The following is a 17,523-nucleotide window of genomic DNA, read 5'->3' as shown; positions in this document are numbered from 1 at the left end:
TAAAACATACAAAAAGTGATAAACTACTGTTACAATGGATATGGTAGAACCTTTTTTGAAAAAAAAAAATCTAAATTTTATCAAAATCCTATGAAATTAAACATAAAACAAGTACCGTTTAAAAACACAAAAGAAATCATTTATATGTAATGTATGGCTTTTTGTAAAAAGTCTAATCTCTAAAAATGAAGTAGGAAAAATCTAATATAAATATAAAACAAAATTTAGAAAATTTATTTGCCAGTAAGATCTTCAGCATCCTATAAACACTTAAAAAAAACTTAGTAATAATTAAGAACAGACCTTTCTCAGAACACCACATTATAAGAAATATATTTAAAGATGAGCTTAACTAAAATGATGAGTGTTAGAATGATACAATGAAAATATATAGGTATTATGAGAATGACAAGACGGGATATTCAGTCTTCAATCTTTCTTTAACTGTCATTCTAGAAGAGCATCAAGCCATCCCATTTAAAATAAAATTATTTAAAAGCAGATGTGATGGGAAAAAAGCAAAGAAAATCAACTATAGCCACTCCAGTCCAATAATACTAAAAATAATAAATCTGAGGGCTAATCTATGCAAAAATAAAATGCTAATTACATTAGAGAAAATTGGGTAACTACTGCCCTTATAGAATTATGACATCACTGTAGTGTGTTTTAAAAGAAAGTTTGTTCACTAGATGCTTGGATTAATGAATGTGTGAATTAAATATAACCTCTCTATTTCAGCAGACTTCTTAAAGAGGCTGAGCCATTTAATTTTCTTTAAAATCTTCCCATCCCAATAAATTCCTACTGAATTTAAGCCATAATAGATTAGTAGAACATTTTATAACTCTATAAATTGTTTTTAAACCCAGTGTATTAAGGTAGTACTGTAGATGTGAATAACTAGATTTCTTAAATAATTAAATACTATGTTTGATGAACAAAGAAGGCGATATTTCAAACTCTATTCAATTAAGTCAATTCCACTGGTGGCAATTTATTGCAAAAATGCTGAATGTGTTGCGAAATGGTGACGATTTCTACAGTTCACAAAAAAGAACTAATTTTATTATGTCCTCCAGTTGGTTCCTATGACCCAGGACCCCAGAGAAAATACAATTAAAGAATCAATACCAACAGAAAATACATTAACTTTATTATAGGTGTAGTTTAAGACCAAAAACAAGCCACAACTAATGCATGGCAGAAATAAATGTCACCATGGTGTTCGATCAGCAGTAAAGGAACCGACTTTGTGAAACTGATAATTTAATGTCCAAAGATCAGGCAGTAAAATAAATCAGTATGTGGGAAAAGTAGGATGGGGAACAGTGGTAGCAAATATCAGAATATTGGATTTTCTACGTTCATTAGGAAGGAAAAAGGCTACTGTGAAACTACAAACCACCACCAAATGTTGTGGTTTATTATAAAATTTTAAAACTCAAAACTTATAGAATACTCAAATATAAAATGTTTAATAAACTGGCTTTCTGATCATTCAAATGCTTACTTATAATTGAAGTTAATTTCTTAAATCTATGTAATATAATGTATCAAATTCAGAAGCCAAGTGATTTATAGTATGTATTAAGTTTATATTTAGAAAATTCCTTTTAGAATTTAATATTTTAAAAAGTGCATAACAGGTATAAGAGAGGCTTGTCAAAAAATTTTAAAACTCAGTATATTTTCCTCATCTTCAGTAATCTGTAAACTTATTAAAACATAACCTGAATCAAAATTTGAAACTGTCTTGTAACAAGGTAAAAACACCAAATAGCTATTAAAATTTATTTTGAAACTGTAGTCTCAGGCAACTCAAATCAAAAGTATTGACCACTGGTTTTCTCCAGAAAACTGAGTTCTAAAATGAACAAAAATTTATATTCAGTTTTTCTAGCTCTTAAGAGAAACACTTTTTTTTGTTTCATTAGAAAAGTTACCTCCAATGGAATATATTAATAAATAGCACAATTCTTATTCAATACCTAAATTTTCTTAGGCAGAAATATAAAATTTTATTTTTTCCCTCAGTTTTTATGTATTGGCTATGGAGCTTAGTAACAACAACACTCTTGAGCTGATACCATCATGGATTTTGCTTAAATATTGAGGGGAAGAAAAATTTTAAATCCCACAGGTCAAAACTGAATCATATAAACTGACACTTCAGTAAATGAAAGGCAGTTCTAAAATGCAAAATAAAAATGGAATTAAGGCAGCTCTAAAAGAAAATGAAACTTAACCATCCACAATAGTGCTACTGTAGTATACTTCATTTTTTAAAAAGCTGTGTGTATAATCTGGACATAAAAGCCAAAACTCAAAATAGGAATTGCAGTTATGATGCAGCATCAGGTGCCTTTACTTCAATGAATGAATAATGGCCACAACTCAAAAGAATGGTAATTTAACATGAATATATGCACCTTACCAGAGATGTCTTAGCAATTCCACATTTCTCTTAAAGTCAATATAATTGTTGTAAAAAAATCAACTGTGGTTCTGAATACCCATTCACAGTTGACCTCAACAATGTATCTGATGTAGGAGACTGATTATCTGTGACAGGCAGAAGCATGTGGTGGTCCTCAGTCCCAAGTGGAAGGGCCAGTGGTAAAGTCATATCAGAAGGCTTCACATCCAAAGTTTCTGATACAGGGCTTTTTTGTATGGAATCTTGTTCACTTAAAGTATGATCCTCTATACTAGAATCTAGAATTTTATCTGCCCCTGAAATGGAAGGGGAAAAAAATTATACTATCTTTAAAAACAAAACAAAAACTCTTACCATTCCCAGAACTTGCATTCCAACCACCACACCTTTACTCAGGCTACTTCTCTTTTGCTGAATTCCCCTCATTATCTATACAATTCCAACATGGGCTTCAAGACGAGGCCCAAACACCAACTCCATGATAAAAATGGACTTAATTGTTCTAGTCCAGGGTGAGTTGTTTCTTATCTATTTTATCAGTCATTTGTCAATGTTTATATACTGGTTTGTGACATGTATCTCTTATTGCTACTTAACACTCAACTTAGGTATGTCTTGAATCCTAAACTAAAGTACCTAACAGTACTACTATACACATAATAATACAGTCGTCCCTCACCACTTCACGCTTCAATGGTCGTGGCTTTTTATATTTGAAAAAACCGCAATAGAGTGAAGTCATTGAAGCCCGAAGTGGTGAGGGACAACTGTATATAAATAAAGAATCCTACTTCACAGAAATTCATTTATCACAGTAGTCTGGAACTATTAACTGTGATAAACGAGGGCCAATTGTACTCTATTTGTTCACTAACTATATTAATGAGTCATTCATACTATTCTGTAAATTCAAGTTCAGAAATAGGGCACTTTCATATATTTTCAGAAGTGAGAAATTCTGCTCTACTCAAGGGAATAATTATCACATCAACTGAAGATACATTTTGCCTTCAAATTTTCCAGTAGCTTTACCATGCTCCTGACAATCCAAAGTACTAACATGATTCCAGTCTCACTATCCTCGTTAGACAAAACTGTGTATTTGCTTTTATAAAATTTAACTCGGTTCTTCAGTTCAACCAGCTAAGAATATAGCCTGCACCTTGTTGCCTGGAATAAATCCTTCCTTTCCCATTTGTATCCTCTGAACTCTTCTCAATCCTGCAAGTTCCCCAGGATTATGCCTTTCCAATACCTCAGAAGTGCTTAATCTCATCTTCAGCACTTCTGTGTCTCTAGTATAGCCTACATTTTCTCTTGTAATCATATTTAGATTTCTGGTCTCCCACACCAAATTTTAAGTTCTTTGAAGATTAGACTATGCCTTGTTCAACTTCATATACCCTGTATTTATGTGTACTTTAGAGGTATTTAATAAATTTTTGTTGAATTATTGGCTCAATGCATTCTTTAGGTGTTACTAATTAAATCCTTATGTTTATGTTTATTATCAAAGACTCACTGTCATTTCTATACACTGAAGAAGCCTGGTGTTTTGTTTTGATTCTAATCATGAAGAAAATGTTAAGCACAGTGAAGCTTTTTCAAGTATAAATTTTAAGCAAAAGACTTACATTTTTTAACTCTTGCTTTCTTTTTTTATGTAACAGTTTTGGGCTTCCTTATTTCATTATTTCCATATATACATATGGATTAGTGTTCATGATGGCCCTCTCTTCATATAACTAGAGTAAACTCTAGGCCCCAGACTCTAGTATAGTTTGCTCATATATTCCTTCATTTTTGAAATTGTTCACAAATCAGATTTTTAAAGGAGAAAATGTTTCAATATTATGTATTAGGTTAATATGAAAAGAAATTCAGAGTAAACTTAGGTGCAAATTATAAAGCTACCTTCCTCCTTGTACCTAGTTTAAAAAAATCTGAACTGTTATAATGTTCATCTCAACATTTTAAGAGATAGTACCAATATGAAGGCACCAAATTTTTAAAAAACATAAGCATTTACCAGAATGAACTTTTGTTTTGTGCTTCTTTAAATTTTTAATATCTGTGTAAGAATTTCCACATAATTCGCAGATAAATGGTCTTTCTCCTGAAAAATAAGTTAAAAGTTTAAAACCGTAATATTTTAGAGGCTAAGACAAAAATATCAATGTTTATGAATATAAAGCAAAAGTAACTACACTTCAAATTTAGTTTCAAATTACCATTTTAATCACTTGGCTCTAATACAATGAAATAAAAATTTCTATACACATAGCATCCCCATTTTGGGAAAGACTGAGCATTTTCATGAACAGAAATTTTAAACTAAAAAAAAAACAAAAACTTTTTTTATTTCTATCAGACATTTAATGAGTACAATTATATGACAGACCTGACTAAGAGATATAGTGGGGCTAAAAATACATAATTATGGTTTCTGTTCTGTGAAAGCTTACAAATGGTAAAATCCTTTTAAAAACTGACAAAATGATACAAAATTCTAATTCTTTTGAAATAAGAACTGTTGAATGCTTTAAGTTGACAATACATTTATCAAATGTTTCCTAGGTGCTCACACTATTCTAGAATTATGAGGGATAATTTGTTTTTTTAAAGTTGGAACAGCACATTTTCAAAGTGGCCTTATCCTTTAAAAATTTCTTTACATTCAATACTTTCTTCATACTACTTACATAATACCTCTTACAATAAACATATGCCAATATAAAAATGTATACCTAGAAGTTGTATACTGAATATTCTTTAATAAGAAAATCTATTATCTTGTTACTGATTCCTTTTCATTTCTTGGTACATCTGTGCAATTAAATCAAAATCATTAAAAAAACTATTGATTTTCTGGCATACCTCTGAGAGAATCTATACAATTCTCTACCAAATTTAATTCACACTACAAATAACTAAAAAAAAACCCAACAAAATAAGTAAATGAAAAGGTGATATTTATGCATTAAAATATTACTGAAAGTATAAATAGATACCATATAGTCCATAGTGGTTTAGAAGCCAAGGTTTACATAAAAAGAAATTAGAGAGAACAAAAAATAATACGTTCTCCCTAAACACAGACCTGTATGGGATCGAAAGTGTTTGTTGAGCTCTCCTGAGGAAATAAAACTTTTCCCACAAATACCACATATGTATGGTTTTTCACCTAGATGGAAATAAAAGATAGCGAAGTGGTGTACTATACCAACATAATATTTATCAATTACAATAATCTAAAGTAAGCTGTTCTAAAATATCATTTAAATTAAAGCCTCTTTATATTTTATTTTAGAGGTATTTTCAGTGTGATCTAACTGAAATAAATATTAGTAATTTTATACTATTCATGTAACCTGATGCTTTTCATATAATAAAACTTTATTTCTGTAAATGTCCTTCTAGGCTAGAGTTGGGTAAATTAAATTTATATAATTAAAAAATTTTATATAATTGTAAATTCATCAATCCATATTTCAATTCTTGTTATCTACTATAGTATTAAAGAGGAATAAAATTATTTAGAAAAAATATATTAAAAATGTACCCTATAAAAAGGGTAAACCTGTCCGGCTGTGTGGCTCAATGGATTGAGCATCGTCCCATGGACTGAGAGGTCCTAGTTTGATTCCTGGTCAGGGCACGTGCCCAGGTTGTGGGGGGCGTGCAGGAGGCAGCCGATCAATGTATCTCTCACATCAATGTCTCTCTCTCCTTTCCTTTCTAAAAAAAAAAAACAATCAATAAAAACATATAAAAAAAAAGAAAACCTCTGAATAAAATTTTTTTCAGAACTGATACTTTGCATTTAAAGTATTTGTTTAATTTGCAATAAGAATGTCTGTGTAAAAAAAGCCCTAAAAATTATAAAATCAGTGTTCTACCCAAACCCACCCCTACCCCTTAATTTCACTCTATAGTTTTATCCAAGGGAAAAGAAACTTCAAAAGGCTAAGGAGTTTTTCTAAGGTCATAAAATATGTCTCAACTCAAGATTGTCAAAATCATCTGCTTTTAATGTATATGTTCCATGATAGAAATTTCATCCACTATGTATTATTCTAGAAAATAGGTGTTTTTATATCTATTATCTAAAAATTATAAACATAAAAAGCTTCAAAAAACACAAACACAACAGATATATAACTAACACCGTCTATAATCTACTTTCTGAAAAGGCTCAACTTCCCCTTTTATTTACAACTTTCCTTATTTTAAGCAGTCTCTCCACATCAAATTCTTACCTGTATGTTTTCGAGAATGAGTGATAAGAGAACTAGAGACAGCAAATGCCTTCCCACAAGTATCACACACATAAGGCTTTTCTCCAGTATGCCTACGAACATGATAGGTCAGTGTGCTGGCTTGGGCAAATCTCTGTCCACACCTATCACAGACATATGGCTTCTCTCCACTATGCTTCCTATTAGTAAATAAATAAAGTTATATGCTAAGTAAAATAATTTGGAGGTCAATTTATATAGCAAGCACTTTTCATACAGTATTTTATTTCATCTTAACAGACCAATTATATGTATTTAAAACCAATAGGTTGTTATCAAAACAGTAGTTCTGAGATCAGGTCAAAAAGTTTTGCCATCATCTTTTCAGGGTTATCAAGTATGCCCCTAATTCTGCAGGCAATTATTTTTGCTTGTCCATCCACTCATTCTTCAAAACTCTTTCCTCAAACCTTCAGAACCTCCTCACCCTTAGCTGATTTCTTTGCTTCCTCTTTCACTGAGAAAAATTTAAGCAATCTGAAAATTTCCACCATCACAACTCTCCACCTATGGACATTGTTTTCCTTAACTCAGAGGATGAGAGTTCATCTGAATCCAACTACTCCCATTGGTATACTTACGATACTATTCCCCTTGTCTTACTCAATGATATCACTCCCACATTTTCTTCTCCATCTTACATCATGCCCTTTCCCCACCCCATTGAATTGTAACATACAAATTTAACGTCTCCCATCTTAAAAGAGACCCTTGACCTCCACTTCTTTGCTCCCACTTACCAAAAACTTGAGCCTCCAAATTGTTTACTTACATCGGTTCCCTACTAATCTCTTCCCAATTAGCCTCTACTAACACTGCTTTCGTTAAAAACAATTGCTGACCTCTCACTTGGTTAAATCCAGATCAATTCTGTCTTCATTTCTCTATTATTAGAATTGGACAAAGCTGATCACTCCCTTGTGGAATCATTTTCTTCACTTGGATTCTGGGGCAGCCCACTCTTTTGGTGTTTTTCCTATACTGACTGCTCCTTCCTAGACACCTTTTCTGTTTCTTGCCCATCTCCCAGAACTCTTAGTGTCTGTCTCATGACTTCAGTCCTTTTTTCCCTTTTCTATGCATGTTCATTCTCTGTGTTATGGCTTTAAGTACTATCTATATGTTGATGACTCCCAAATTCTTATATTCGGATCAAACCAGTCCTCTGAATTTGACTTAGATAGCCAACTGTGTATTGAGTATCTCCTTTCAGATGTCTAATAGTCATCTACAATTTAACTCATTCAGAATTCTATTCCAACAACTCCTGTACTCCTGTTTAAAATGCTCTATCCACAAATTTTCTCTATTTCAGTTAATAGTAATTCCATCTTTTCAGGTGGTCAGGCTCAAACGTCAAAATCATCTTTGACCTACCTTCCTTCTTTCTTTTCATACCCCATATCAAATCTGCAGCAAATTCTGTTTGTTCTACATTTATATACATCCAGAATCTGCTACTTATCTTTCCCACTGCTACCATGCTAGCTGAACCAAAATCAGTCTCACTTGGGTTTTACAACTAGGGCTTCCTAACTGGTAAATTTGCCTCTACTCTTGCAGTCCTATAATCTTTTCCAAATATAGCAGCCAGAGTGGTCCTCTTCAAAGGCAAGCAGCATCACATCACTTATTTCTCAATCTCAAGAATAAAAGCTTTATAACAGCCTATAAAACTGCACACCATCTGAACACCTTATTACCATTCTGATCTTATTTCCCTCCCACACTTATTTCCCTCCACCCACCACAGCTTCCTTGAATGTGCTAAGAATATTGTATGGTGAACCACAATTGGAACTCTACTGTCCTGAATTCTAATACAGTAGTCAATTCATAAGGGTATGGTGAATGACAGACTCAAAGATCAGACAACTTTTTTTTGGTTTTATTTTTTACCTTGCATGAATCTTGAGATTGCTAGAAGTTGCAAATTGTAAATTGCATACATCACATTTATAGGGTTTTTCCTCACCATGATGCATGCGACTATGGAAGACTAGCTGGCATTTCTGAGCAAATCCTTTATCACACAATTCACATTTGTATGGCTTCTCACCTAACAGAAGTAAATAAAATCTGTATTTAGAAAGAAATATTGTCTTAGTTGCTTAAGTCATATAAGCTTTCAAGAGTCCATCAACAGTACTCGTTTCAGTATTCAGAAAATGTTAATTGTTAGAAGTAAAAAAACAAATAGGATCTCTTCTTCTAGATTTATTGAAAACAACAGTGGAGTTAAAAGAAGTTAGTGTTTCTTAATTCATAACAGTGAAAGGTGATCAATAAGAGAAATACATATTACATCTTACATCTAAGTGTACCAATAAAGACAAATATAGAAGCTGAGGAACGAATACTGTGCAATGCTAATAAATGTTCAGAGATTGACAAAGTCTAGGAAGCAGGTGAAGAGATGTGTTGGCAAAATCTGAGAATTGGCCCGAGTTGTAATTACTTTTTTCTCTTTATCAGTTTTAATATCTTTGTCTATCTTTGTGTTAAATACTTACTAAGCTAGATACATTTATGTTTATTTTAACTATGAGGAAAAATGGTATAAAGAGCTTCTGTATTAGGACTACAGAGTATCAGTTACAATAAAACAAATAGCCATTAAACACTTGCTCACAATGACAAAGAAATTTTCAGCAGTTTAACATCCTAAATACTTTTATGAATACAAGTATATATCAAATTTTGATCATAGTCAACACTGTATATTAATAAGTTCCCTATAAAAAGTATTATTTCAGTCACAGTATACAAGCAATTATATCTCCCACAAATCAGTCTTACCTGTATGAGTTCTTACATGCGTTTTCAGCTGGTTACACTGGGTAAATGCCTTTCCACACAAATGGCAAACATAAGGTTTGACTCCTTTATGTATTCTCATGTGCCTTCTCAAGCTGCTGGCTTCTGAAAATACTTTCCCACAAGTGTTACACATTGGCTTGGCCTTGGAATACCTCTGATCCAGCTCTTCGCCAGAGCTCTCCACCTCATAAGAGTTCTTGACACTGGCTATATTAGACATAGAGTGCTCTTTCAGAGCACAATTTGGCTGTGATTTTCCACGTTTCCGTTTCACTGCAACAGTTTGCACAATATCTTGTGCTGGAAAAGTATTTTCCACAACTGATGTCAACTCAAGTTCTGAATTATCATTTCTTTGTGCAACCTGTTCTATTATAGGTGTGGACAATTTATTTGCATCTAGAAATAATTCAACTGATGCCGTCTCTAAAATGTCACTGGGATATTGCACTGTTTTATTCTGCCCTGTTTTCTGGGAGTTGAAGGTCTTCTTCTTCTTTTTAGTTTGAGACGACTTCTTTGCTAAAGCCCCTTGTTTAGGGTTTGCCTGAACTAAATCTGTAGACACTTCTGATTTCTCCCGACTATTATAATCTCGTAGAGTAAGAAGACAAGTCTGTTGATTCAATTCAATGTTTCCAGTAATACTAGATATCTCTGTAGAAGAGGGATTAGCAATAAAAGCAAAATCTTCCATCTTTATTTTACATTTAGTGACCACCTCTTCCACTTTGAGATAGTCAGCAGCCTGATGAATTTCTTTAACATTCCAACTGTAAGGAAACAAGGCTAAATGACAACATTCTGATCAAAGAAAAACTGTTTTTGAAACAGCTGCATGTATATTTCAATGTTTTTTAAAGACCTAATGAAGCAGAATGATGAAAACAAATCTACAAAATTCATTCATTCATTCACTCAGAGTAATATTTAGACAAAAATTTCCAGCTTTATAGAACCGGAAAAGATGAAAAATACTGGTGATTCACAGCTACCTATGTACCACTACAGAAAAATTAAATATTCAAATTTCTACCTGTTTAAAAAATGTTTTTATTGATTTGAGAGAGAGATGGAGAGAGAAACATCAGTCAGCTGCCTTCTGCACGCTCCTTACTGGGGATGGAGCCGGCAACCTGGGAATCCAACCAAATTGTGGCCTCTTGGTGCACAGGACAGCGCTCAACCAACTAAGCCACACTGGCCAAGGCAAAATTTCTACCCATTTTAAAAACACTTGGAACATAAAAGTAGCTGTTGGCAACTTACTGCCTTCTCCCATTCATCCTGAGGCCTCTTCAGATAGTAACCAACTTTTCTGGATTGACAACAGAAAGTCTAAAAAAATTGTTTCCTATTACCTTCTTCTGCTCTCCTCCTTCTGAAGGACTTTAATGGTGCTTTTCAAATTTTCCTATGCATGTTAATCACCAAGGAAGCTTGTTAAATGTAGAATCAGATTCAGTAGGTCTGTGCCTGGGTGGCTGCATTTCTAACACACTCCCTGGTGATGCCAATGCTGCTGGTCCATGGATCACACGTGAAGAAACAGGTTTTAGAATGTGCTCCCTCTTGTAACCCTTCCACTTGTGTGTGTGTATGTGTGTGTGAGATATCAACCCAAGATAGCCAGCAAGTCTGTCATATTAAAATTATATACAAAAACTTAAGTCACCTTGTTCAACATTCTAGTCAATATTTACTGATCATCCACTATGGGTGGTTACTATGAGTGACATTTAGAAACATCAAATTGCCCTGGCCAGTTTGGCTCAGCGGTTAGAGCGTGAGCACAGGCCTGCGGTCCAGAGAGACCTGGGTTCGATTCCCGCTAAGAGCGCGTACCTTGGTTGCAGTTTGTCCCCGGCCCTGGTTGGTCGTGCAGGTGGCAACCACTGGATGTGTCCCTTTCACGTCAATGTTTCTCTCTCTTTCCCTTCCACTCTATCCGAATAAAATATGGAAAAATGTCCTTGGATAAGGATAAAAAAAACAACAACAAAAAAAAACGGAAACATCTCATAGTCTCTGCTCTCCAGAAGTTTACAATGTAGTAAAAGGTTGATTACTCCAGTACTGGCTCTGAAATTACTAACTGAATTAATTAGAGTAAGTTAGTATCTTTGGGTGCTTCAATTTTCTCAGCTGTAAAATCAGAGTTGAGTGGTATTAACACTAAAAATGTGACCCTTCTAATTATTTGAGGACATGGACACACACACAACGCCTCCCTCAAGTAACCTTTCTACTTGCCATTTCCTCCAAATATTTAATTCTCCAGGAAAAAATAACTCTTTTCCCTATTATATATATGAACCAGAAAAGAGTAAAACGTGAAATGAAATAAAAAATAACTAGTGTCATGAACCTCTCAGATCATTGAAAGTATATGGACTACAGTATCTACAAATCTTTATTCATTTTCTCATAACCGAATTAAACCTGCTTTGCCTCAAGTGCCACCTGTATGTTTCCTTTTTAAATTTAGCATTACAACAGCTTTTGAAGTTCTGTCTTTTATTATATACATAATCATTTTTCAGCTGATTATAGACTAGATTTATAGGCTAGTTTGGAAACCTAATCACCAGTTTAAGGAACACTTTATTCTCTGAGAACACCCATCACAAGTCCCTAAACATTACAAATACACTTTGGAACATAATCTGTTTGCAAATTGGGTCTTTCCCCTAAATAAGAAAACATTATTTAAGATATTCTTTTCTTATGGCTCTTGGCTATAATTTTGGAACATATATATAATCAATGATCTTTGAAATCAAGTTAATTCTCTATTCACAAAGATACAGCACAAATGCCCCAAATATAAATATAACCTTATTCATCTTTTATACAAAATATTTTTTTCCATGTACATAGCATTGTCATTCTCTAAAAACATTATATTTCTTCTTAAGCATTTTTACTGATTTTGGTACATAATCTATTATTAAATTATTTAAGTAAGAGATACCACTAGAATGAAAGCCAAATTTACTTTATCACTTCTTATACTTTGGTCTCATAATTGTGCTTAGTGCTCCATAAAATGAACCACCAAACAGGTAACAAAGTCAGACAGTCTTTAAGACCAATGTGAACTAGCATTGACTCACACGTTAAAACATTAATATAAATTATCTATTTCATATATGGCCTATAATTTCAGTTACAGTTAAGAGAACCAATTAGCATTTGTTTATGTCAGTAACTGATGTGCTTTTGTTTAAACATGAAGTTACAGTGCTTGAAAATTTGCTTTTACCTTTTGAACAGTTATTTAAAGTCATTTAATTACATATTGCAGGGATCTGCCTAAATATTTTATATGAGTAATTAATCCTCAGGACATGGCTGAGAAATCTATTATAATCTCCATTTTACATACAAATGAAGGATCAAAGGTCCAAAATAACTGGAGTAATTTTTCCAAGATAACAGTGTTAGAACTAAAATTTGAACAAGGTAATTGAGCTCCCAAGTCTACTTAATTCTCTGCTATCCTGTTTTCTTTTACAGTTGTTTTCTTTCTTTCTAATTTTTTAAAAATTGATTTCAGAGAGAGGGAAGGAGAGAGAAACATTGATCAGTTGCCTCCCATATACACCCTGACTGGGGATCAAACCCACAACCTGAGTATTTGCCTTGACCGGGAATTGAACCTGTCACCTCTTGGTGTAAGGGATGATGCTCCAATTAACCAATCTACCTCGGCCAGGCTCTTCTGTTTTCTTAGTCATTAAATTATAGATTTTCTTTTTTTGGTAAAGTCTTCTCTTATATTTTTGGCTGGGCTCAAACAATTAGATCCTCGGGAAAGATATGTACCAAGAAAGATTGAGCAAAACATCTGGCTTTTCTTTCTATTGGTTCTTTGCATGAAAGGGCAAAGTCAGATGCTCTTCAGCATGTTCAGATCCACTCAAGATTTTCCCGGCAAAGTTATTTGAGAGAGGGAAAACAGTAAATTGAAGAGCAACCAAGATGCACTGGTTTTGTAGTTATATTAAATACTCTGAATTTTTAATTAAAGGCATTTCTATAGTCAGTCTACTTAGTAAATTTAAATAATTTATCATGAGGTTAATGTAGGGACACTGCTCTGTTCCTTTACTCACTTATACAGAACTGACTCAAAGATTTCATTATACCAACATTTAAAAAGTAATTCCAAAACAGTATGTTTCTTTTTCAAAAGTATGAATAAACATCATGATTCTAACTCTTTAAAGAGGTATATTTTCATGATAAGCTGCAATGTAAAAGAGAAGGAAGGATTTTGCTTAATGTGTATATGCATATATCTACAAAGATGATCTGGAAAAGAATAAAATATTTTTCAAAGTGTTAACAGTGGTTATCAGTGGGTGGCAGAATTCCAGCTGGTTCATGTTTTTTTGTCCCCCCTCATTTTTCCCCCCCAAGAAATGTGAAATTAAAAGGGGAGAGGAAGGTAGAGAAGAGAAAAACCAAGGAAACTAATGTTCATTGGTAGATGGGCTTTCAAGTAAATCTTTAATCTTCATAGTAACACCAAGGTAGTTATTACCATCTCATTTTTACAGATGGGAAAACTGAGGCCGAGAGGTTGCATCTTGCTCAAAGAGACATAGTGACTGACAGGCAATATCTAATTCTAAAGCCCATAATCTTTCTATTGCATAAGATTATGACCTATTCATGTTCACACTTTCATAAGAGATGGAGGAAAGACGACAAGGGTAATTTGGATTTTCCTTCCTTTATTATCCACTCCACCATTCCCCCCCACAAACTAATGAATGCATTGGTATTATGCTAATTACACATATCACTGTATATGGGAAACAGACAGTGCCTTCATTATCAAAGTTCTCAGTACCTACATTTGTTAGTACAGTGACAGCATTGTGCATGTTAGAGAACCATTTGAGTACCTTGGACCTATCATTAGTATTGATAACTTTACAGAGATAACAGGAGTCACTGCCATTTATACTGCAATGAAGTTATTTTCCTGAATCAATATCAGGACATGATGCTGCACATTGCTATTCATAGTTGGAGATGGGAGCACTATTAAAAGAACACAGAGGTTCTTCCTTCTTTCTCCATCTACTCTCTCACCCCAACAACTTAAGAGGCAGGGGACAGAAAGTGGGGGAGAGAGACCAGAGGAACATAAAGACCAAAAAGCAAGGGGAAACTAGAATTCACTGTGTTTAATCTTCAAATTTACTTAACTAAAATCACAGGCTTGCCCTGGCCGGTTTGGCTCAGCGGTTAGAGCGTCGGCCTGCGGTACAGAGAGACCCGGGTTCGGTTCCCGCTAAGGGCATGTACCTCGGTTGCAGTTTGTCCCCGGCCCTGGTTGGGTTGTGCGGGTGGCGGCCACTCGATGTGTCCCTTCACATCGATGTTCTCTCTCTCTTCCTCTCTCTCCCTCCTGCTCTGTCTGAACAAAAAATGCAAAAATGTCCTCGGGTGAGGTTAAAATAAATAAATAAATAAATAAATAAATAAATAAATAAAATCACAGGCTTTGTTTCAGTAGGTAAATCAAATGTAACAGAAACAAGGCTTTAATCACATTAACATCTGTGCTTTTTTGTGCTTAAAATGTAGTCTGTTCATCAATATCAGTGGTATTGGCTTCTTTAAAAAACAAAAAAGGAAAACAACATTGTGCATATCAATATTTGAAGATTCCGGGTTCAGGGGCTGAATGTAAACAATACAAATGTACTTTTCCTCTTAAGACTATGGATTAGCTTTTACAAATGAAATAAAATATGTACTTTACCTGTCAAGGTTTAAAGTTCCTGTGTATATAAACTCCAACAGTTTCTTAAATCCATCTGCCTTCACCTGACTCTGATCAAGAAAGACATTGTTCTCAGAAGTGCTTCTGTAGATGGCACCAAAATACTCACTAAAGGAGGCAAGCACATTCCTATGGGCTTTAAACTGGAAATCCCCAATCACTATGGTGCAGTCACAAAGAAAACCTGCTTCTCGTTGTTTGTTCAGTCTCTCTAAAAGGTGCTCACAGTGATGCGAATACTGCATTTTGATATCTGAGTGGAATTTTACCCTTGTTCTAAAAGACAAAAAGAAATAGTAAATCAGTAATCCTAAATTTTCATCAAACGATTCACCCAAGCAATTGGTTAAGGGGTGAAGGGACACAGGATATAACATGAACAGGAAAAAAGTCAGTTCTCATTTTATCCCACCAGAAAATTCTTATCAAACAGATATGGTAAAAAATTTTTGAAGGGATAAGTTCTTTTTGTTTCATCTTGGCCAACAAACACAATCCTTTGGACACATCAACAAATGGCAATGAGTGAAAACACTTCCACAAGCTGGGAAAAAAAAAAAAAAAAGCACTACAAAATTTCTCACTTTTGCACCAGATGACCCTTCAGACATTTAAGCTCAGTAGCCATACATATGTCAGGATAAAATTAAACCATTAAAAACTAATTCCTGAGGAAAAGCCACGGTACCCGTTCTTTTAAACTGCTCTCAAATCACCGAAACCTGTTAGCGTCCGCGGTACACAGTTGCTTCAAAACGCAAGGCGCGTGCCCAGCGGGTGGAGAATGAGCAGGGCCAAGAGTTGTCAAAGGTTCCGTCCCTCACCGGGAAGGGGCCACACCCCCACACGTCCCCCTTCTCCACTCAAGGGGGCATCCAGAGTGACAACCAAAGCCGGTCTCTCCCGGCTTCTGCTGCCCTGCCCTTCGCCCAGCTCCCACTTCCCCAAATTCCCACAGCAGAGGTTGTAGCCAAGGCCAACACCGGACTGCCTCGACCAACTTCCCACGTTAACAGTTTCGTCCCTACTGGAGCCCGAACTCCCAGGTGCCTGCCCACAGTGGCCCAGGATCTGGAAAGAGCGGGGTTATTGGGCTGGAGGTAAAGACAGAACTCACCTATAGCAACCCAACCGGGACACTGTTTCTTCACTCTCTCTCCGCCATCTTGGGAGGACGTCACCACGCCACGCTCCGCCTCTCCCTTCTCCCTCCACGGCAACGTCACATCCGGCTCCGGAGTCCCTCGGCAACACCGGAGGCTCTAGGACTGCGGACGTCCAATACCAGCCTAGGCTGAACTGGCTGGACCACAAAGATGCACCCCCGCCCCCCAACACACACCTCACATGCCAGGGATACCCCCTCCCCAAATAGCGAGCGTCAAAGACAGGAGACCTCTGGGATCGCTCACAGCGCCCCGCCTATCTTCTTCATTCTCAGCATTCTGGTCGGCCGACAGCAGGCGTCTCGCGCTGGGCCCGCATCTGGGCCGAGGCCCGGCAGAGCTACACCGCACACCTCTTTCCAGGAGCCAGACTGCGCACTGCATGCTGGGGCTTGTAGTTGCTTGTCTTCTCTCATCATCCTTCCCTTTCTGGTGAACAACTGCTTTGTGCACTGGGCTTGCAGCCATGGGGAATTTTTGAGCTGAGACTGATCGCCCCTTTTCAGTTTACATACCCGAAAGCTCTTGGGACCTCCTGGGTTTTGTTTGCATCAGCCAACTGTAGCCCAGTTTCCAGGAAACCCTTACCTGGAGACAGAAGTCTGATGCGCGAAAGCGGAGCAAAGCTGTAGGGCACACTGGGCATGCGCAACAGTGGAGGAAGGTGGGCGTTATACCGGAAAAGGTTCTGAGCCGGGGTTGAAAATATTTTAATATAATTATTTACCTCGAATTCAGATTTTGTGTGGTTAAGGAAAGGGATGCCAGTTTTCATAATATCCAAAAAGGGCAGAAACAGTAAGATAAGTCATGTTATGGTATGGCGGATTCTTTCCTAGTACCCGCAGATATCATAAATCTCAGAAAACCAAAACTTAAACATTTTTTATTGTTAAAAGTTGTGTCAGGACCATAGGAAATGTGCTTACAACTTTATTCTAAAATATAGTCTCAACTGAATGTATTCGTTTCTTCTCTCCTAAGATTTTTCCAACC

The 17,523-nt window shown here is 35.4% G+C and overlaps 1 protein-coding gene across 2 annotated transcripts; it reads right to left on the bottom strand.

Moving 5' to 3' along the window:
• Positions 1–955: 955 nt before the first annotated feature.
• Positions 956–16,672, bottom strand: MYNN (myoneurin). 2 transcript variants are annotated; one of them, XM_036242858.1, is made up of 8 exons: positions 16,479–16,671; positions 15,341–15,637; positions 9,538–10,331; positions 8,638–8,797; positions 6,700–6,878; positions 5,541–5,624; positions 4,470–4,556; positions 1,609–2,736 (listed from the first exon to the last, which is right to left on the bottom strand). In XM_036242858.1, the coding sequence occupies exons 2-8, from the start codon at positions 15,604–15,606 to the stop codon at positions 2,474–2,476; spliced, it is 1,833 nt and encodes a 610-aa protein (XP_036098751.1). In that variant the 5' UTR covers positions 15,607–15,637; positions 16,479–16,671; the 3' UTR covers positions 1,609–2,473. The 2 variants fall into 2 exon arrangements, with proteins under 2 accessions (XP_036098752.1, XP_036098751.1); XM_036242859.1 differs by lacking the exon at positions 5,541–5,624 and having other exon boundaries at positions 956–2,736; positions 16,479–16,672.
• Between the last annotated feature and the right edge of the window lie 851 nt (positions 16,673–17,523).

This window comes from Molossus molossus, unplaced genomic scaffold (genome assembly GCF_014108415.1).
Source record: "Molossus molossus isolate mMolMol1 unplaced genomic scaffold, mMolMol1.p scaffold_m16_p_5, whole genome shotgun sequence".
Lineage (NCBI taxonomy): Eukaryota > Metazoa > Chordata > Mammalia > Chiroptera > Molossidae > Molossus > Molossus molossus.
This window is presented reverse-complemented; position numbering and strand designations above follow the sequence as displayed.

Bases quoted from the DNA above. Each gene is read 5' to 3' on its own strand.
- MYNN (XM_036242858.1), bottom strand. From the start codon at position 15,606: ATGCAGTATTCGCATCACTGTGAGCACCTTTTAGAGAGACTGAACAAA. The intron at 5,625-6,699 runs GTAAGAATTTGA...ATTTCCATCTAG, and splicing joins TCATTCTCGAAAACATACAG to GTGAAAAACCATACATATGT. The intron at 4,557-5,540 runs GTCTGTGTTTAG...CTTATTTTTCAG, and splicing joins ACACTTTCGATCCCATACAG to GAGAAAGACCATTTATCTGC.